The 22,473-nt window shown below is 38.1% G+C and overlaps 1 protein-coding gene and 1 non-coding gene across 2 annotated transcripts in view; both read right to left on the bottom strand.

Annotated features, from left to right (window-relative positions):
• Window positions 1-14,507, bottom strand: part of ACADM (acyl-CoA dehydrogenase medium chain) — a 34,238-nt gene extending 19,731 nt beyond the window's left edge. The window contains exons 1-6 of the mRNA XM_090269630.1: window positions 14,105-14,507; window positions 10,574-10,661; window positions 9,012-9,109; window positions 4,006-4,075; window positions 2,978-3,078; window positions 2,359-2,439 (exon numbers count right to left, since the gene is read on the bottom strand). Of these exons, the coding sequence (XP_090125756.1) occupies window positions 2,359-2,439; window positions 2,978-3,078; window positions 4,006-4,075; window positions 9,012-9,109; window positions 10,574-10,661; window positions 14,105-14,134 (468 nt within the window). The 5' untranslated portion in view covers window positions 14,135-14,507. The remainder of the gene's footprint in view (window positions 1-2,358; window positions 2,440-2,977; window positions 3,079-4,005; window positions 4,076-9,011; window positions 9,110-10,573; window positions 10,662-14,104) is intronic.
• Window positions 3,203-3,391, bottom strand: LOC150015118 (U2 spliceosomal RNA). The gene has a single exon (XR_016510244.1). It is a non-coding gene; the product is annotated as a U2 spliceosomal RNA (small nuclear RNA).
• Window positions 14,508-22,473: the final 7,966 nt, after the last annotated feature.

Below are 22,473 nucleotides of genomic sequence, written 5' to 3'. Positions count from 1 at the left end.
ATGCTACTAGATATTCCTCGGTTTCATAATAAGGCAAGGTTTTTAGAGCTTATAAAGTGTATGAGTGTGTGTTTCTATACAAAATGGCTGTCTTGGTTGTTTCTTCAGAAATGTTGTTCTTATTGGATTCATTCCTAGTAATTAAGATTAATTTTATAAAGTGCTTTCAGCAGAAGCCTTCTTATTTGTTTCCACTGAAACTTGTTCTCTTCTTTATCACACTATATGATATTATATAGAGTGTTATAGTAATCATGTGTTTCTCCCTTAGCCATCTCAGAGCTTCTTGCGTCACTTAGTAACCCTACTGTCTGTTAATAAGCGTTTTATAAAATAAAAGTCCTTAGCATTTGTGATCCTCACTATTCTAACTAGTTTGACTTATAACACCTAAATGTTGCCATCCAAACAGAAAACTCAAGCATATTAGTAACATTCTTTTAAACATAATTATTTATTCATGACTTTATTTACTATTTTGAATAATTCTATGCATCAGAGAATAAATTCTACGTAAGGATCTAAGGGTCTACCAGATTGTTAACTTCTTGTGAGTAGGAGCCCAGCTTTAGTCATTATTTTATTCCCAGTCTACCCAGTAGAAAGTATTCAAATATTTGAATGAATGAATAGACCATTACAACTTTTTTTATTAGTGATAATACTACCAACTTTAAGTTTGCAGTTTACAAAGTGAAGTGACTATATAACTGCACATATAATATAACCTTAATTGTTAAAAACACACTTCTATGAATTTAAAAATTGAACAGAGTATACAATAAGACAGTAGTATTAGTTAACTTCATATGTGAGGGATAACAGATGTTTTTATTCTTCATACTTTTCTAAATCTTCTATACTATTTTTACAATCAGAAAAGTTAAAAATACTATATTCTTAAAGTTTAAATAAAAGACTATATTTAGTATAATTTTATAAGTATTGGGAGTTAAACAATAAACAATCTCAATGTTAATCAAAACTTACAATTAATATACCTATTGACTATTTTCTTTTTTACCCTTGGCTTCATATTGTGAGTAGATATATTACTATTATGCACTAAAAGGTGGAAAATGTACATTAAATCTTTACCGATTCAGAAATTAGAAGAGCTTAGGGATTATAATGGATGCATTTTTACATATACTAAAGGTATTTATATTTAACAAAACTGCTAAAGAATGTTTAAAATACTTGAGCTGCTTTTAAAGATTCTAATATTCTAGAAATACCTATTTATAACTAATAAGATAATTACAAATATTCTTATCATGTACTAAATAAGGCAGGTTTCCCAAGCATCTATATTCTATAATTTTTAAGCCAATTTCTAATATTATTTATGTTACTCTTGATATTTCACACAATTCTGAGATAATACTGGGAATTAGCCTTTTCATAAACTCTCACTTCTTAAAAAAATTACCAATTAACTAGGAAATATACATAAGTATCTTTATTAAGCAGTTTTCCCAAAATTTAGGTACCTGGATAAATAAAAAACATTTATTTTTAAGTATTACTTTCTAGACTTTCAGATCAACTCTCACAATTAGCTCAATTTGAGTAACAATGTACTATTATTTCAGTATCACAAGCACACCCTAGATTAAAATTCAACAAATAACAAAAAGAAAAAAATTCTCAAGTAAAAACATTTTCAGAATAGAACCTCAGTATGTGTGCGTGTATATGTATAGGAGACTGTGGAGAATTAATATACCATTGGGGTAACAGCTGCCTGGAGAATGGATCTTTCTTGCTGAACTTTACAGGCTGTGCAGTGTGAGAATTTTTCTCTGGACCTTTTGTACACCTTACCCCCCTTCCCAAAATAAAAAATAAAATAGCTTTTTAAAAAATATCCAATTTAAACATCTGTTGAGTAGCTCTCAGGGAATTAATCTATAAACAGTCTTCCCAAGTTACTCATTCAACAAATAAATTGATATCTTTCATCCACATGAATTTCTTATTAGTTCAAAAGACTACTAGTTCAAACACCTACTGTAATACATTCAATCTGAATTTCTGACACAGCTGCTCAGTTCTGAAACTGCAAAGTGCGCCATTAAATAGATACTTCTCTCCTGCAAATAAGCTAGGGGATTATTATGACAATTTTCTGGCATCCATGATACATCACAAGTAGAGATATCTTCCATCTGGAAATAACCAAGAGAAATTATTGACACTTTCTTGGCATCCCAGAAATATCACTGTACCTAAATATATTGGTAACTTTTGTCTTAATGTGCTATAGCCCAATGTATATATACAGATTGAAAAGGAGAAATAGCACCCTGTTCTTTTCTTTAAATGTGAAATAAAGTAGCAGCTGCACATACTCACACACATTAATGGCTCCTCTGTCATCCTCCCCAAATACTTCTTTTGTTGTTGATCATTTCCAGCAATAATAACAGGCATTTGCTATCAAAGAAAAGTGACATTAAAAAAAAAAAATTCAGAGATACTACAATTTAAAAATAGTGAACTATTTTCCCCCAATGAGTAAGTCTAAAGAACTAGCCTTTATTCTGCCTCTATATTGGAGAGCTAAAATAAGAAAATAAATCTGTTAATCCCAGTATTTTCACAAAATTAAGTGATACAGAACTTGCTATAATACTGTAATATGTGGAGAATTAAATTTTGGGTAAATAATGTGATTTATATGATCAAGCTCCCTAAGAAGTGCTCACTAAATTTTAGCACTGCCATCAAGACCCTTCTCCTGAATGCTGGTTTTGGCTTGAAGCAGCAGCCAAAGTGAATAGCTTGCCCACATGGATAGCTAGGACTCCAAGGAGTATAGACAAGGCCAGCCTGATCAAGTTTTAGAATAAGAAATACAGGCTTCACTGCAGAATCTTTTAAAAGAAAACTCTGCTCTACCAACTAACCTAACCTAGTAATACTGTCCCATTAACAACAGTTCGGTTAGGTAGTTAATTTCTAAGTAACTTACCCCCAAAGAATTTGCTTCAATAGCAGTCTGAACTCCTGTACATCCATATGCCAATTCTTCAGTAATTAAACAGGCATCAAATGATCCAAGTCCAAGGCCTCCTATAGTATCAAAATGTATTAAAATTCCATTATACATGTGGTACATCTCAACTTAAATAAAGGTAAATTATTTTAATTACTTTTAATATGACCTAATTGGTTTTATTTACTTATTTGGTCCCCCAGGGGGTACACTACGCCTAGAAGTACTGCAATACTGGGACTATGCGCAGTGCGAACAGAGCAAACTCCTATTCCACCTCCTTGCTCCAAAAACCCACTGAATACGTTGTCCTCGAATAGAGGACATTATCAGATGTTAAACTAAAAATAAGTAGTACACCTGATCTTAGCCAAAAGGCTGAGAAGTGATCATTTAACTGGTTTTAAAAGCAAATTCGCAAATACAATATCTATAACCCACAAAACTAAAAATGTGTTATGGCTAGCACAGTAATAAATTATATTTCTCTAAAGTAAGTTTTCACAGTAATAAATTATACTTCTCTAAAGTAAGTTTAAAAACTTTCAAAAAAATTCTCTAGTTATTTGTAATCTAGACCTGTTTTCCTGTTTCAGCTTGATTTTGTAAAAGTTTAATTCAACTCTACTAAAGCTTTGACCCTTTAACCTGAGGAAAGGAATGAAAACCTCACAGAAAAGAAAAAGTATCGGTAAAATAAACTCAAAGGTAGCATTAAAATGCAACAATTGACCAGCAAGAAATTGACTAGCTCTACAAACAAGTTGTCAAAGTTGCCAAGGTTCAGAATCAAGTTAAAGTTGGAACCTATTATAAAGAAGAAAAAATGTCTCAAAGTGTTGAGTACAAGTCTTCTAGAAGCAGGCAAATACTGAAGTCTGAACAGGGAGACAAAGGTGGAAAGCCAATATTTAATGGCAATGAATATTTGAAAGAATGAGTCTAGTTTCACAATTTTTCTTGTTCATATGCATTTCAGGATTAAAAATTTGAAGAAAGCTTACCACAACTTTCTGGGATGTGTGTATTCATTAAACCAAGTTCCCAGGCTCTTTTAATTAGGGGGACAGGGTACTAAAAGAAAATAAAAAAGATTAAAGAAGATAGCCAGTTACATTTAAAAATCCAGATATTTTATTATGTAGTCTTATAGAAAATGTAAAAGATTTTCTCTCCTTAAAATGCATAGAGGCTTCTGGTCAAGATAAAGTTATAGGTAAATGTAATACTTGCGTCCTCCCAAAATTAGATCAAAATTACAACTAAATGACAACCACCATTTAGAACCACCTGAAATCCAGCAGAATGGAAGTCCTACAAGTAGGGATTTAAAGAAGGCACATGGACACTGATAGGAGGGGTGGAGATGCAGAAGGGGCTGCTCCCATACCCACACCCATGTGTGGCAGATAAAAAACACAGGAGTATCAAGGCCTTGGAGGTTCCCCTCTGAGGAGTGGGGGGTCCCAGCCCCACACCAGGCCTCCCAGCCCAGGGTCCCAGTGCTTGGTAGAGAAGTCCCCATAACTTTTGGCTGTAAAAACCAGTGAGGATTGTGGCTGATGGAGATGGAGGGCTTCTGAACCCCCAGGCAGTTCCTCTTAAAGGTCCTGTACACGGACTTACTTGGGCTCACTCACTCTGAGCTCCAGCACTTGAGCAGCCACTGGAAAGTCTCCAGGGACATACAGGGAGAAACTGAACTGGCTGGCATCAGGGTGAGGGCTGGAAGGGCAGCTTTCTCCCAGACAGCAGTGCTGGGAGAGGCCAACATTCCTTTTTTCAGCCATTTCTCCACAGAGCAGGGAAGAGGGCTCCATATCTGAGTCTCCATAAACTGCTCACCTCACCCTGGTGATACCCTGGGACCCTGCCCCACCCAACCTGCAGGCCCACCCAAGCTGTTTCCAGTGGCTTTTCCAAACCCGTGGCTTGTCATGACTCATGCTCCAGACTCTCATACAGTCTCTCAGACAAGCAACCTCTGGCCTCATCGTGCTTCATACTTCTTGCTAAGTGGCCCCACCCTTGGCCCCACCAGCAGCCAGCCTTGGTTCACAGCCTGGCTTCTTGTGGGCACCTCTAAGCCTAGCACTAGTAGCAGCCATCCGCAAATCATGATAGGTGGCTCCAAGCAGAACACAGGTGATGGCTGACCTTGGCTTGTACCTCCCAGAGGCCTCAGAGCCAGTGCACCTGTGCACAACTTCAGATCACACTGAAGCACCACACAACCACCTCCACAACTGACACAGTCAAGGGGCAGTACTGGTGGGCATCAGAGCCCCACTGAAGTAACTCCTGCTCAGTGTGCTGGGCACCCGCACAGCTGATCCTCCATAGTGGTCACAGTCAGTCTTGCAGCCAATTGTCCAAGGGATAAATCCCTCCCATTGATGTGCCAACAGCAATCAAGGCTCAACTACAACAGAAGGGTGTATACAGTCCACATGGGGTGGGGGTGGGGGGGCGGACACCAGGAGTGCCTAGCTCAGGTGAATGGGAAGACTGTGCCACTGGACCCTACAGGACATTTACTACATAAGGTCACTCTACCAAGCCCAGGAGATGCAACAGTTCTACCTATTCCATAGAAACAAACACAGGGAAGCTCCAAAATGAGATGAAAAAGAAACATGTTCCAAATGAAATAACAGAACAAAACTCCAGAAAAAGAACTAAACATTATGGAAACAAGCAAGCTATTACACGCAGAGTTGAAAACAATGGTTTTAAGGATGCCCATGCACTGAGTGGAAAAGTAGATGTACTTAGAGAGAACTTCAACAGCACAGAAAAAGACATGGAGACTTCCGGCCAAGATGGAGGCCTAGACTGACACGCTCCATCTCCCTCCACAACTAAGAAGGAATACATCTACTGCAAAACCAGAAATAAGATAAGTTCCAGAAAATAAAGCTACACAGAAGTCCAATGTATGAAGTTATAAACAAGTGGTGCTCGTCTGGACAGGCAGGAGGGGCGAAGCCAGGGCAGAGAGGTCAAGCTGGCAGCTGGTGGCAGCTGCGGTGACGGCGGCGGGACGGCGGTAAGCACAGACACCCGTACTTAAAAACATGCGAGAAACACCAGGGGGGCAACCCCGGCTACAGACCAGACCCGTCAGCTTGCGACTCCAATACTGGGGAAGGCAGACCCCCCCACTGCCTTGGACTGTGAGGCCTGGAGGGGGTGGAGATGGGGGAAGAAGCTCCCGGTCTCTCAGCGGAGAGTAAACAGCAAGAATCCATCTTGGACCCCCGCCCCCACACACAAAACGCCACAGCGTGGTGAGAAGGGTCGCCTGGTAGTGACGAGTACACAGGGCTCCGCCCCCTATAGCATAGGAGGTGGACAACCCCACCTGGGAAGCAAAGGCAAACACAAAACTGTCAAGATGGCAGAGATCATGATAGTGATCCCAATCATGCAGCTGACCAGATAGCAAATATCTGATCTAACAGATCAGAAGAGGAAATCTTTCTGAGGCACAGTTGAATTGGTTATAAAAATGCTTACAGACCTGACAGCAGATCTTAAACAAGACAGGGAAGGAATGAAGGCTAGTCCTGCTGAAATGAATGAAAACACATATGCAACTAGTGGTGAGGGAAAGAAAACCAGGGATCAAATCAAGAAATCGGAACATAGAGAAGGAACAAACAGTCAACCAGTGCAGAAAGAGGAAACATAAAGGGAGGAAAATGAGGAGAGGCTCAGAAACCTATGGGACAGCTATAAGCGGGCCAATATCCGAATCACAGGGTTGCCAGAAGGTGAAGAAGAAGAACTAAAAATAGAAAAATTATGTGAAAAAATAATGAAGCAGAACTTCCCTAACTTGGGGAAGGAATTAGACTTACAGGTCCAGGAAGCACAGAGAGTTCCAAAACAACTGGACCCAGGGAGAACCACACCAAGACACATTATAATCAAAATGTCAAAAATTAAGGCTAAAGAGAGCATCTTAAAAGCAGCAAGACAGAAGAAGAGAATTACATACAAAGGGGTCCCAATAAGACTATCAGCTGATTTCTCAAAAGAAACTCTGCAGGCAAGAAGGGACTGACAAGAAATATTCAAAGTAATGAAAAGCAAAAACCTACAAGCACGATTACTTTATCCAGCAAAGCTGTCATTCAGAATATAAGGGCAGAGAAAGTGCTTCCAGGACAAAGTAAAACTGAAGGAGTTCATTAGATCCAAACCACTGTTATATGAGATGTTAAAGGGACTTGTTTAGGAGAAAGAGGATCAAAATTATGAACATTAAAATGAAAACTGTATCACAACAACCAACAACAGAAGCTAGGGAATCGAAACGAAGGCAAATTAAGTAGGCAACAAGAGTGGAAAAAGAATTATAGGTATAGGGAACATATTGGGGGGGGGTCAGCTGGGAAGGATAAAGGGGAAAAGGGAGAGAGATGGTACAGGAATTAAGAAGCACAGTAGGAGGGAGTGGAGTAGATAGGAAGATGTTGATAAGAACTATATGCACAACCAAAGGGCATCGACTAAGGTGGGTGGGGGTCAATTGGAGGGAGGGGGTCACTGGGTGGAGGGGGACAAAGGGAAAAGAAATTGGGACAACTGTAACAGCATAATCAATAAAGCATATTAAAAAAAAAAAAAAGACATGGAAACCATGAAAAAGAACCAGTCAGAAATGAAGGATACACTAACTAAAATGAAGAACAATTTATAGGGAATCAATGGTAGAATGGATGAAGCTAAGAGTCAAATCAGCAATTTGGAATATAAAGAAGTAAGAAAACCCAATAAGAAAAGCAACAAGAAAAATGTTTTTTTAAAAAAGAAAGAATAAGCGTAAGAAGCCACTGAGACAACTTCAAGCATACCAACATTCACATAATGGAGGTGCCAGAAGGAGAAAGAGAACAAGAAATTGAAAGCCTATTTGAAAAAATAAAGACAGAAAACTTCCCTAAACTGGTGAAGGAAATAGAAATACAGTCTAGGACACAAACAAGATGAACCCAGAGAGGCCCACACCAAGACACAACATAATTAAAATGCAACAGGTTAAAGACAAAGAGAGACTTTAAAAGCAACAAAAGAAAAGCAGTAAGCAACCAATTCTGTTTCTCTCTCTCTCCCCTTGTTCTGTTTCTAAAAGCAATGAAAAAGAAGTCCTCGGAAGAATGTTAAAAAAATAAAGACTGTGAGCTGATGTCTCAACATAAAATTTGCAGGCCAGAAGGGACTGGCAAGAGATATCCAAAGTGACGGAAAACAAGAACCTATGACTAAGATTACTCTACCTAGCAAGGCTACCATTTAGAATCAAAGTACACATAAAAAGCTTCCCAGACAAGAGAAAGCTAAGGGAGTTCACCAGCAAACCAGTATTATATGTAGTGTTAAAGGGTCTTCTTTAAAGGAAAAAGCTGGATTGTGCGCTGGCCTGCGAACAAAGTGTTGCCGGTTCAATTCCCAGTCAGGGCACAGGCCTAGGTTGCAGGCTAGGTCTCCAGTTGGGGGTGTGGGATAGGCAACCACACATTGATGTTTCTCTCTCTCTTTCTCTCTCCCTTCCCACTAGCTAGAAATAAATAAGTAAAATCTTAAAAAAGGGGAAAAAAAGATAAAAAATATGAATAAAGTGGCAATAAATATGTATCAACACTTGGGAATTTAGAAAATAAATAAACAAGCAGAACAGAGACAGACTCATTGATAGAGAACATTCTGATGTTGGCCAGATGGGAGGGCGGTTGAGGGGATGAGTGAAAAATGTAAAAGGATTACGAATCACAAATTGGTAGTTACGAAATAGTCATGGGAGTGTAAAATACAGAATAGGAAATACAGTCAATAATATTCTAATAACTATGTATGGTGTCAGATGGGTACAAGATTTGTTGGAATGATCATTTTAGTTATATGATGTCTCACTACTGAGATGTACACTGAAAACTAATATAGTATTATATGCCAATTGTAATTGAGGAGTAAAAAAAAAATTTTTTTAAATGTATATACCCACCTCGCCAGTTTTATCATATTCTGCAGCAACTGGGATTATTTCCTCCCTGGCAAATTTACGAGCAGTAGCTTGAAATTCTTTCTGCTGTTCAGTCAACTCTAAGGGAAAGTTATTTAGAAAACATTAAAATAGCACAATGACTTAAGGGAAAAAGCCCTATGGAAAGAGCAGTGGAAATCTATGCTTATAATAAAGATTTTAACCCCTTATTAACCAGAAAGTCAAAGACTAGGGGAACAATTTTTAACGTAATTCCTATTGAGTTTGATTTTTCAGCTGTTTTAGACTTAAATAGGCATGCTGATTTCAAAACTGCAGTAAGTTTTCTTCTATCACATCAAGTTTTTCTCTACCGCTTATCCTAATGCGACCACTCTAGGCTGGATCTAGCCTGGATCTAGCCTGGATGGAGGGAAGCACTAGTGCTCTCCCATTGGCTGAGAGCAAACCTCCTTCGAGTGGGGAGGGGTAGGGGGTGACTTTGAAGACCAGCAACAAGTTCATACTTGTCTAAGCTATTCAGTTACACATGAGACAGTGTGGTGAGAGCTTGTGTGCTGCTCTATATAGTGAATTGTATTCCCAAGTGTAGTCAGAGTTCTTGTCTGTATACAAGGAGTCAGCAGAATTAATTTTTTTATTTACAAACGTACTTATTTCCTTTTCTTCAGATCATGTCTGCCTCTGTTATTTCTCGTGGTAAGTGCCTAAACAACCCTGATCTGTTTTGTTATATGTATGGCAGTTTCACCATTCCCATTGAAAGGACAAACATCAGCGCATTTGTTGGGCAAGCCTATTTTGCATATTTTAAAGTAAAACTTGGTGATCAAGATAAGTCTTGGGCCCCTCACAAAGTGTGCAAACAGTGTTGAGAGTTTATTGAAGTGGATGAAGGGAACACATGATAAATTGCCATTTGGTATACCTACAGTTTGGCGAGAGCCCAGAGATCATTCAAATGACTGTTACTTTTGTATACAGTAGTCTCTCTCTATATCGTGGTTCACTTACTGAGGCCTCACTGTATCGAGGGATTTTAAAAAATATTATATTTAATTATTTATCGCAGATTTTTCGCTATATCGTGGGATTTTGCGGTACTGTACAGTAAATACTAAAATAAATGTAAGTTTCCTACTTCGCGGATTTTCACCTATCGCGGGGGGGGGGGCGGGGGGGAGGTCTAGAATGTAATACCCGGGATAAGGGATCACTGTAGTGAAAATGTCAGGATATAACAAGAAAAATAAATGTAAAATAGAGTATCCTAGTCTATCATATGTATCAGTAAGTCTGTTATTTATTTTGTGCTACATACTTAGAAAGAAGGGCAGGAATATATGTAAGCTACTAACATAGACCTATAGTAAAGTAATTATGCTAAAGAAGAAAACGAGATCAGGAAGAATGGGTGTGACTGTGGATGGTGATTGACTCTATTCATTGACAGACATTACTAAGTATTTTTAAATAAACATATTCCAGACAAATACATATATAGAGCTGTATATATATAACACATTCAAGTTTAAAGTCAAAGGACAGAACAAAATACATACCAAAACTAAATCCTGATCCTTGTTCACGTTGTAGGGCAGCTTTTGTATGTTGTGATTTCCAGTCAAAACGAGAAAGATTTCTCAGGACCTGTAAAGAACAATTTTATTAATAGTAACTTGATAAATTAAACATTAACCAAATAAGAGAATACTGACAATTATAAGTCAATAGAGCAACTTGTTTGACCACTCAGCAGAGTTTTTGAGTCTTTACTTAAATGCCTTCAACTATAATTTGATTTCTATATTAAATAAGCCAACTACTAGATATCTCAGCACCTATCAGAAAGGAAAAATTTTTTAAGCAATGAAAGTATAATCAGTAGTATTTATACTACTAAAGTGGAGTGTTTTCCTGGCAAATAACAGTCAGGAGTAGTAGCAGGATTAGAATCATTATTCTGGAAATTTTACTTACAAGCTCTAGGACATTTGTGATTAAGTAGAGGTTACGGCTACAAGAAGATGGTACTTTATGTACTGTGTGCAAGAGTCGCCCAGTCCATCAACTTTGATGCCCTGTCCCTGTAAGCTTCCCAGGTATGCCTCTGGGAATCTTCCAGTTGGAGGATCTACCTCATTTTCTAATCTACCTTACTCTATTTCAGAAAACAAATTAGCCTAAAACGATGTTCTTTATTTTCTGCTGTTGTCTATAAGCTTTCTTAGAGTGTTCAAAGCCAGGGGGCAGCACACCATGGTAGCCACCAATTTTGTAAATTACATTTGATTCAAACACAACCACAAGACATTGTCAATTGCTGCTTCCACAACAAAGCTGTATAGTTCCCACAGGGACCACATGGTCCACAAGCCCAAACTTAACTATCTGTCCCTTTAATTTTTTAAGTTTGCCGGTTCTAAACTATTAATGAACTACTTGTCTTAATATCTGACATATAGAGTGAGGCAAAAGTAGTTTTAAAGTTGTTTGCATGGAAAATAATACAATAAGTAATACAAGAATAAACTCTGTTTCAAGTACTCACAATTGTAAACTTACTTTTGTCCAACCTTATTTACACATTATTTCTTCAAAGGGATATGTTAAAAATATAACCAGATATATACTTATTATTCCTTTGTAATCCATTTTTATACTCTGAGTTTATAAACAAAAATAATCACTTGTATTATTAAAATTACCACACTAAAAACCACATAACTCTTGAAAAATGTTTGAGGATGACCAAAGTTACACAATTTATATTTCAAAGGATTCTGATGGAGCTATTCCTAGGCAATTCTAGTAAGTTAGGCACTGAAAGAGAAACTGAACAATATACTAAAAGATCAAGAACTGAACTTGCTTATGTTTTTCAAAATCTGCAAAAAGAAACTGTCCAAAGTTTGTAGATAACAACTTTTAACTTACAGAGAATCACCTACATGTAAAGTGACAACACAGATTGTCAAATACCTTGATTTAAACAGCCCTTTCAAAATAACAACATACTTTATACAATTTGGAAAAAGTACTTATACAAAATATGAAAATTCACATTTCTTTACAATTTTCATTAATTTTATTTTGGAAGTAAAATGTGGTTCCTCTGGTCCTCATTATCTAGTTGTCACAGACCAAACCTATTCTTGTTTAGTAACCTTCCACATATTAATTCACTGATTCTCCAGGTCAAGCCTAGGATTAAGGCCCTATATTTATTCCTGTTTTGCACATGAAGAAACTGAGGTTCAGAAAAGTCAAGTAAAACTGCCCAAAGTCGCTCTGCTATTAGATGGTGCAACCAAGATTCTAACTCTTAACGTTTATTCCCAAGAGCCCATGCCATCAACCACCTTGCTACACTGCTCCTTCAGTTTCAAGTCTCCTAACTGGTTATTAGGTTCTGTAAAGAACAAAAACATCCCACAACAATTAGATCAAAAAACCTGACTTTTCTAAATGTGTGTTGAGACACCACTACACAAAAATTAGACCTCACCAAAAAATGTAAAATGGTCTTTTGAAAGAGTTTAGATTTAAAATAATTCACAAAAATTTACAGTGATTTTTTGGGGGGGAAAGGTAGATGCAGCCAGGGAACAATGTCTAACAGCTTGTTAATTATATGCTAATGTTATCCATTTAATCAGAGAGGTGGCTTAGTAGACATCCATATAGAAATAGTACACTATTTGGACTTAGAATTGCTAAACTAAAACTGAGTTTGAGTTGAGATCAGACAATATTTTTGAGAACTTGGATTGGTTACAAACTTGTAGCTTCTTTTCAAACCTGGAAAACAGATTTGAAAAGGAATTATCATTTGTTGAGATGATTAAAATAGGATAGCGTCTTAGAAGCATAGTGCCATACTCATTTTATTAATTAGGGTCTCTGCACAGAACAACAGAATTCCAAATCTCCAAAAGACAGCAACTTTAATAAAGCATCAACTCTGCAACAACAGCACAACTATAATTAAACAGTTTTGTATTATTTCTTAGGCATATGAGTCTCAGCTTTACAGGAATGTCAAAGAAGAGATACAGGGGTAGAAGTTTTCTGGATCAGGTTTTTCTATATCCTTCCTTGAACAGATTGAAAAATCTGTCTTTTTTTTCTGGTGTCGAGTTAAAAATAGTTTTAAAAATCCCCCAATTTCTGCCTTCAAAGCCCATTAACTTATATGGCAATGACAAACATGGGGCAACACTCCATTGAAATTATTCTAAATTCTAACACTACTACTTTTTTCTTAACTTAGTTATAAATGGCATTTTAATGGCAGTCTTGTGTGAACTGTATCAATAATATTTAAGATAGCAAAATGCATCTAGAGACTGAGACCATTTAGAATCTGCAACACAACACTAGAGCATATATAGCTATGCAAACTTCAAGGAGAATTCTACAGATTTTTCTTCTGCTTTTAAACACACGTAACGGGAAACATCTTCCTCTATATTACAAAATCAAAAGCGTATTAAAAATATTAAGTTATCCAAAGGAGGTGCTGCTCCATTTTCCTTTTGCCCGTGACTTTGTAGGCCCCCAATCAGACTATCTGAATTCTCCACTTCATAGTTTACCTCAATTGAAGAATGACATTTACTTTCAGATTTTCTTCTTGGGCTGGGGATACAGAACTCCTAGACCACGTTTTCTCAACAGCAGTAACACGCCCGCCCCATTCAGAAACAGCTTCACTTCGGGAAAGGGTGGGATTCCTGCGGTGGGGAGCGGGGGGATGTGGAGGGTTCCAGACCAGAGAAATAAAAAGTATATTCTCAAAAGTGGACGCCACTGTATACGGGGCAGTTGCCAGGAGGAAACGGAAAGACAAAACCTGGGACGCATTCTGTCCCACCGTGAGTGCAGGGGGTGCTCCCGAAAGCAAGGTCGGAGTCTGGAATCCCGGCCCACAGGCAAAGGTCAAGTACGGAGCGCCAAGGTGTCCGAGGCAGGCTCCTTCCTCACCACGGCTTCCTACCCGTCCTCTCCCGGCCACACGTATCTCCAGCCCAAGCCTTCTCCCCAAACACCCCAACTTCGCCAGTCCCACCCAGCCCCGCTCTCCCGCTCACCCCGCAGCTTCGCCTAAACAACGCTGCCATGTTGACTCGCCGTCCGGGTACTCGGTCCTTCACTCACCAAGTAGAGCCAAAAGTCTATAAGGCTTCGCCGGCGCTGATGACCCGGCTCACCGAGATGCGCGTGGGCGGGGCCTGAGAGGGGGCGGAGTAACCAAAGGCGACGGTGAGGGAAGGAGGACAGGACGGGCTGCGTGCGCGGCTTAGCCTAACGTAGGCTCGCTTGGTGACTTAGGTAGGCGAGGCCCTGTGGGGGTCGAACGCTCTACCGGGTCCTGACTTGTTCGGAGGGGTGGTCCGCGGAAAGACATCGCTTCCATCTGGTCCTCTGAGTGCACACACGGCTCCCTCCTGGGGGAAGCTGAGGCTCCCCGCAGTGCGGAGAGGGAGCCCGGAAGGCGCCTTGGCAGTGGGGCTCAGGGGCTGGGAGGGCGAGCACGCGCCTTGGCATGGTGGGGGGTGGCGCGCGGGGCAGGCCGGGAATCTGGGTGAGAGGTCGCGGTCTCTGTTGGCAAAGACTTCTTAGGGTTCAACCTCGATTTATCTGGGGGAAACTGTCAAACCCAAATTGTTTCTGCTTTAAGGAATCAAAACACACGTTACTATCAAATGCTGGAAATAAAGCAAAAGGATGTTCTGTGCTTCAGAAATTTAAACGAGCTGGGTAATTTAATCACGTAGGTAACTTCGACCTTTCCAAGTATTACCAAGCTATTTATTACTGCCCACGAGTGCGAATGTGAAGAACGTTTTTGGAAATAAGGGTGTAACGTGATACTAAATAAAGTTGGCTTAGCCAGTGGATGTTGAAAGTGGATGTCCGCCTGAAGAATTTACTTATAGTCACTGTCTCTTCCAGTTAAACCCTGAGTTCTGAGGGAAGAGCTGTGATGATGTTACAGTCAAATGAGAAGCAGAGGGAGACATGTCTCACCCACTAACTCATCAGTCAGGTGTTACAACATCACAAGAAAACACCATGCTAACATGGGAGGAGGGCAGTCCTTGAAATTCTATGTAACCTTTCCACTGTCTGGGAAGGAAAGCCTTTGAAATTGTGCTTTTATCCCAAGGCCAGAAAAGCAGGAGAGGGTCCATAAAACAACTTTGGTTAATTGCCTAACTCTGGTCACTATCTGTTTTATGAGGAAGAGGAAGTTCCTAATGCTTACAGAAAGAGCCCATAAATAACTTCGGGTAACTGCCCCAACTTTAATTTACTGCCTCCCTTCATTTATGTGTTTTAGAACAAGATGAACAAATGGAATCTAGAGCAAAATAAGGATTTGGGTTAACAGACCCTCACACATACCTAAGTTTGGGCAGTCACATCCCCCCGAGAAAAGCTGGCACCACCTTTATCTGCCAATCAAAATGTAACTTCTTCACCCCCATCCTGACAACTTGATATGTCCTCAGAACTAAGAACTCACTCTCTTGGCTTTCTTGCCTCTCATGGTGCTAATGGCACTCTTGGCCATCTGGCCGCAGGGTCTCTTGCCGCCCTATGATGAGCTTGCCACCCCAGCCTTTGGCACCCTTGCATTTGCTCCCCCATTCACTTATAAACTATGTGCACACTTAATAGGCTTGCTGATCTGTAATTCTTTACTGCATCGGGGAGAAGAACCAGTATTTCTCTGATAACAATGTTACAAAGCTCAGGAATTTGTAAAGCTGTCCAAGTTTGGTTACCTCTTGTGAAAGCTAATAAAAACTCCCCAAGAAAGCCAGAAGTGTAAATGTTTCCCATAATCCCCAGGACTTTCCGTTTTTCTGCTATTATCCTAGTTTAGGCTCTCATCACTCACACCTAAATCTTGCTACTGATTTCACAATCTTTTTTGCCTACTAAAGGCCAGCCATAATCTCATTCTAATACAGCTGTTTAATTTCTATAGCCTGTCTTTGTACTACCCTGCAAGAACCTTACACTTTATTCTCTGGAACTCATACTGTATTTATTAAGAATGGTACAATGCAGAATGTTAAGAGCTAACGGAATTCATAGTCAAAGTACCAGAGTAGTTCAGAAAAGAGAAGTCAGTTTGTCATGCAATCAGCAAGAAAACTTTCAAAGAACTAGGTAAAACACAAATGGACTGTTAAAGATGGGTAGCTTTTGGCTACATGTGTCTTCTTTTTTTCAATTTCTTACTCTGAACATTTTAAACAGAAAAAAACAAAAAAAAGTACAGAATCACCCATATGCCCATCACCTGGATTTAAAAATTATTTGTCATATTAGTTTATATATATGTGTACGTGTGTATGTGGATGTTTTTGTTTATTTTGTTTTTGTCAGAACCATAAGATGTACACGTTAAGACACTTCAACTCTAAATATTTTTGCTATACATCTCCTGTGAGGTTATTGTCCTAACCACAAAACCTTTATCACACCTAAGAAAATTTAGTTATTCTCTAATATCACTTAATGTATAGTCAATATTTAGATTTCCCCAGTTGTCCTTAAATGATGTTGTTTTGTTAGAATGTTGATGATGATGAGTTGTCATAAGAACTTAACTCTTGTTTATATCAATTAGCCTATGGTTTTGTTATACTTTATTTCAACTAAAGTCGCAGAACCTATTGGTGACATTAAATAAGAATTTGATTTACAGTAGTTTTTGAACCAGGATCCTATCGATGATTGCATATTGTAGTTAGGTTTTAACTCTCTTTGGTCTTCTTTAACTGAAAATTTGTAATCTTTTATCCCCCTCAAATAATTTTAATTAAAACAATTATTGATTGATTAGAAAGAGAGAGAGAGAAAGGGAGAGGGAGAGGGAGAGAGAGAAGGGAGAGAGAGAAACATGGATCTGTTGCTCCATCTAGTCATCAATTCACTGGTTGCCCTATGGGTGTCCCCCGATGAGTCATGAGGACACTATGCTTCAATCAACTGAGCTATTTGGCCAGGGCTGAATTTTTTTTTTTTTTTTTTTTTAAAAAACCAAGCCTATTGTCCCAAAGAGTGCCCTAGTTCAGAGTTTTAAAATTTCTAGACCTTGTAGTTCCTATAAAGTGCAAGTTACTTGAGGCTTGAGTAGTTGAGATTAAACAATATTTGGTAAGGATACTTCCTAGGTCATACTGTGTAATTTATATTGTATCACATTAGTAGGTTTTTAATGTCAGGTGTGTCCCATTGCTAGTGATGATAAACTTGATCATTGATTAAAGTGTCGACAAGAAGTTTCTTCTATGGTTTAAGGTATATTTTTGCTTTTGCAAGTAAGAAGAAATTTATCGGGTGATATTTGACATCATACCAAATAACCTTTCTTCTAAATTTTGCTCAGTGGTAGACATGGAGTCAGCTCTTGATATAGACCTTTTGAATTGGACACTGTTTCACAAAACCTATCCCATTTTTAGGAGAAATAAATTACTGGTAAATATCCTCCCAATGTTCCTTTGTCTCTTCCCACCTTCCTTTAACTCATGGGAACATGACATTAAAACAGACCATTCTTTCGATTAGTGGTTCTTAACCTGGGGCTCTTAAATAAACTTAAAATAGATCTGAGAATCCTTTGGGGTTAAAAGATAAAAATTTATATGTATGCATACATTCCAGAAGAGAAGATCCTAGCTGGTGGGAAAGTATGAGTTCAGATGCCAACAGTTTGGAAGATGTGATGGAGGGAGTAGTTGGAGATTTTCTTCTGATTGTTTCTGTTTCTCAGTGGAATAGGAAGTAGGATTATTAGCAGAGAGCGAGGAAGTGTTGGAAATCTGAGGAAAGAGGAAAAAGTGAAAAAGTGTGTAAGTATAGACTATTTCCTCTTTCTTCAAACATTGTGGGGGTGAGGATGTGAGGGGATGAGGGGCAGTGCAGAGGTTCAATGCGTTAACATGCCTGGTGAGTGAAAATTAATGGAACTGGAATATTGGAGAGAATGAGCTGAGAAGATACAGGGTAGGAGTCAGGTGGATGAGTATAGTTAGAGTAAAGACAAAGTCTAAGATATCATGGGAGTAAGTAGTTGAAGCAGAGCAGAGAAATAATTATTGTAAGGAAGGGAGTCAAAGAACAGAGAGGTCAGCTTAATGGAACAATCATCTCTTTGGACATTGAAATTATTAAAAATTATAACTTGTTAGAGTTAAAGCGACTTTGAGGCAAGTGCAAAACTCTTGGTAGCATCCGTATTTTTCTCTCTCTCACCAGGAAAAACAATGATAGAGTTGTAATTATAAGCGTACATGTTTGGTGCAAAACAAATTAACCTTTTTAATACCTGATTTTTTTCTCTTCCATTCCTTTTCAAATAGTACTCTCATTCTGTTTTCTCTAGCAGTAGTAATAGGGCCAGATATACTATATTGTTATTCTAAAAAGTGATTTCATAGTAAAGGAATTTATGATTATACCTCTGCCAAACCTTAGGGAATTGCTTAAGACTCTATCAACCTTGGCAATGAAAAACCAATTTCTCTTTCAGTGGCTCCTCTATTTTTAGAGCAAAGGTCATACTTAAATATTATTGACCCCATTTTAAGAACTAAATATAGTTAATTAGTTTAGATCCCAGGATTAATCCTGTGATGATGTTTTGCTCTCTTAAAGACCTCCTTCTTTTATGCATGAAGGATTAATCTGTATATTCATTTTTAGGAGAGCCTCATGAGATGTAGTTACATTGGAACCACAGATTTTTCTTTTTTAATTGCAGAATCAGAAATTTCAAATGGTCAGTTTTTCCCCCAATGAGATCAGAGTGTAAAATCAGACTCTAGTTTATATGAAAATAGGTAAAGGAGCTAAGATTCATCAAAGGGTAAAACCAGTATTTACTGTCTAGTGTACACTCCTCAAGCCAGAAAAAAAAAAAAAAAAGGGAAACAAGTTAGGGACAAGGGTAGGCTTTCCTGGGTCCTGGGAACCAATGGAAGGGTAAAGAGAATGCTTGTAAGATCAGATCAGATGCATAGTGCTTGGTAAATGTTACCTCCACAGGGAAGGGTCCTTTAGTTAGGAACTGAGGAGTAGAGAGCACAGTCCAGAGCTAGAGGGAGAGGACTATCCTGGGAAGATTCTAAAAGAAATTGAAAATACCTCAACACAAGCAGCAATAGTAATAGAATTCTTAGTCCAGTCAAAAGTCTGTGTAGCATGGTCATTTAAGGTGATGACCAACAAGAGGCCCATTGGGCTACCTGCAGGTACCTTGTTTGTGACTTAATTTCAGCATGAAATTCGTTTACTAGAGATGTCAAGCACTGGCTGCCATGCTCGTACCCCCTTCTGTGGGAATCTTCCCTGCCTAGAGTTTGTGCTTCCAAAGCAGTTTTATTCTGAACTATGTGTGAACCTGCCTGGTTCTTGCCCACAGCTGTTTGGACCCAGAGATGGGCAGTCTGACCTAAGGGAAGTCAGTTCATGAGCTGATTAGCAGTTTTTGGCAAAAGTGTGACATAAAAATATTAATTTAGTCAATCAAAGAGCAGAGAAAGAAGTATTTCTTGGTGGTAGGCAGCTGACAGCCCAGCAATTAGAAACTCATGAAGGTCATGAGCAAGTAAAAAGTTATGGAGGGATAGAAGTTATGAGCATTGGAAGCATTGGAAGCCAATAGCTAGAGAGAGAAGAACAGAGAAAGTGAGTAGAGAAAAATACAATCACCAGGAACGAGAGGAAAATAAAAACCTTACATCTTCAAACAGAGATGATTAGATTAGTTGTTTCCAAGACCTGGCACCGAGTTTCAATTGTCATTAGGCCTTGTTGTACTTAGGTGCCTTGTCCTTGGAGTCTCATAAGAGTCCAGTTGTATATTTATAGGAAAACTCCTTGAAATAGGTTGAGCAAGTTTTTGTTCCTGTAACCAGAAAAACCAGAAAGCATTTCTCTTTTTCCAAGGAGCTGTGCTAATCAAGCTAAATTGTGCCTGGTTATGTTTTTTGCTGTATAAACTCATCTGTTTCTGTGTTTTGGGGCTCTTATTTAACAGATTGATTAAGATATAATAGATGTGCAATTAACGTCACATATTTTAATTTTACAACTTCACAAGTTTTGGCATATGTATACACCTATGAAACCATCACCACAATCAAGATAACAAATATTTCTATCACTCCAAAGTTTCCTCATGCCCACTTTATAATTCAGCCTTCCTTTTATTTCTGTTCCCAGGCAGCACTGATCTTTTCTCTGTTACTGTAGATTAATTTGTAATTTGTAGAATTTTATATAAATGGGGTTATACAGTATATACTCTTTCTTGACTGGCTTCTTTCCTTTTCCATAATTGGAGAGCCACTCATATTTAGATTATCACCATTTTGTACCTTTTTGCTGAGTAGTGTTCCATTGAATATACCATGGTTTGTTGGTGGACATTCAGATTGTTTTCAATTTGAGACTATTACAAATAAAGCTGTTATAAACATTTATGTTCAAGAGCAGACATTAATGCAGTAGAAAATAAGCAATGGAATCAGCAAATCAAAAGCTGATTTTTGGGGAAAAAAGCTAATAAAATAGACATGCCTCTAGCAAGACTGATAAAGAGAAGATAGAATGTTGAAACCGGTTTTAGAAATTGTAAGAGAGAAAACTACAGATTTGGTGTAGATTTAAAAATATCACAAGAAAGTGCTATGAAAAGTTTTATACAAATAAATTTAGAAACAGATAAAACACACTTTTGTAGAACTATTCATAAATCACCAAAATTATATAAAAAGTAAAGAAAAACTGGAATAAAGCATTAACACCCCCCCCCCAGCTATTTCACCTCCAGATAGTTGTAATACATAATTCTTTGCTATGTGAATATTTTGAAGCAGGATCAATTAGTAATATGATTTAAATATATGGCTCCCATTGGTCTAGTTGTTTTTCTAAATGTATTTGTATTTTTCAAAAAATTATTAAAATAGATTTCTGGGTATTAGAAATCTTAGCATTTACTGTTTATCTGATACTATATCCACTCTGAAGATCTAGGATCCAAAGTGATACCAGCAGATTCCGAGGAACTGGGGCAAGGCCAGCTGGTTGCAGGTAGATATTGCCTTTAGCTTGGATTATAGAGCCTACAGAGCTCACAGCTGAGCTGGGTTGTCACACAAGGCGAATACGTCTCAGGAAGATTACTTAACAGGGAGTGAACTGAATGCAGCTAATAAAGCAATTGTAAAAGAAATCTGAGCTTTCAACTGACAGAACCAGTTTATGTTTACTAGGGAGATGTGTATATTTGGTTATCAGGATGAAGTGTCAAACTGCAGCCAGAAAAGTCTCATGAAATTTAATTTAAAACTCTGAGATTAAGGTTCTAAATGGTTGAGTGACTGGACTGTCAAAATCATGGTGCTGCAAAAACCTTGTCAAGGTCTAGGATTCACAAAGGCAAAGTGTCCAAGAACAAGGAAGATAGTGGAACAAACACCATGGCAAATTGTTTTTGACAGGTTAAAACTGACTTATTTTCAAAATCAGGTTGATTCATCTGATTATAAATAACCACGAATTATTTTTAAATCCCACAAATAAAGATAAATATAAAGAAGAAAATATGAAATAATTACATGTCTGTTGGCCATTGTATGTCCTCTGGAGAAGTGTATTCAGGTCATTTGCCCACTTCTTAATTGGGTTGTTTGTTCTCTTGGTGTTGAGTTATACAAGTTCTTTATAAATTTTGGATATTAACCCTTATCAAATGTGTCATTGATGAGTATGTTCACCTATTCAGTGGATTGTCTTTTCATTTTGTTGATGGTTTCCTTTGCTGTGCAAAAGCTTTTTAGTTTGATGTAGTTCAATTTTGTTTATTTTTCTTTTATTTCCTTTGCCTGCGGAGATATATCAGAAAAACTGTTGCTCTGAGAAATGTCTGATATTTTACTGCCTATGTTTTCTTCTAGGATTTTTATGCTTTTGAGACTTACATTTAAGTCTTTAATCCATTTTGAGTTTATTCTCATGTATGGTGTAAGGAGGTGGCCTAGTTTTATTTATTTATTTATTTGTATCTATCTGTTCAGTTTTCCCAACGCCACTTATTGTCTTTATCCCATTATATTCTTGCTTCCTTTGTCAAATCTTAGTTGATAATGAAGATGTGGGTTTATTTCTGGGCTCCCTATTCTGTTCCATTGATCTACATGCCTGTTTTTATGGACAGAGGGCCTAAATAAACATGTTTCCAAACGGGACATGCAGGTGGTCAATAGACATATGAAAAGATGCTCAACATCATTTATCATCAAAAAAGTGCAAATTAAAACCACAGTGAGATAGAACCTTACACCTGTCAGAATTGCTACCAATAAATCAACAAACAACAAGTGTTGATGAGGATGTGGAGAAAGGAGAACCCTTGTGTACTGTTGGTAGG

The sequence above is a fragment of the Furipterus horrens genome, unplaced genomic scaffold, assembly GCF_987537825.1.
Source record: "Furipterus horrens unplaced genomic scaffold, mFurHor1.1.pri manual_scaffold_3, whole genome shotgun sequence".
Taxonomy (NCBI): domain Eukaryota; kingdom Metazoa; phylum Chordata; class Mammalia; order Chiroptera; family Furipteridae; genus Furipterus; species Furipterus horrens.
This window is presented reverse-complemented; position numbering and strand designations above follow the sequence as displayed.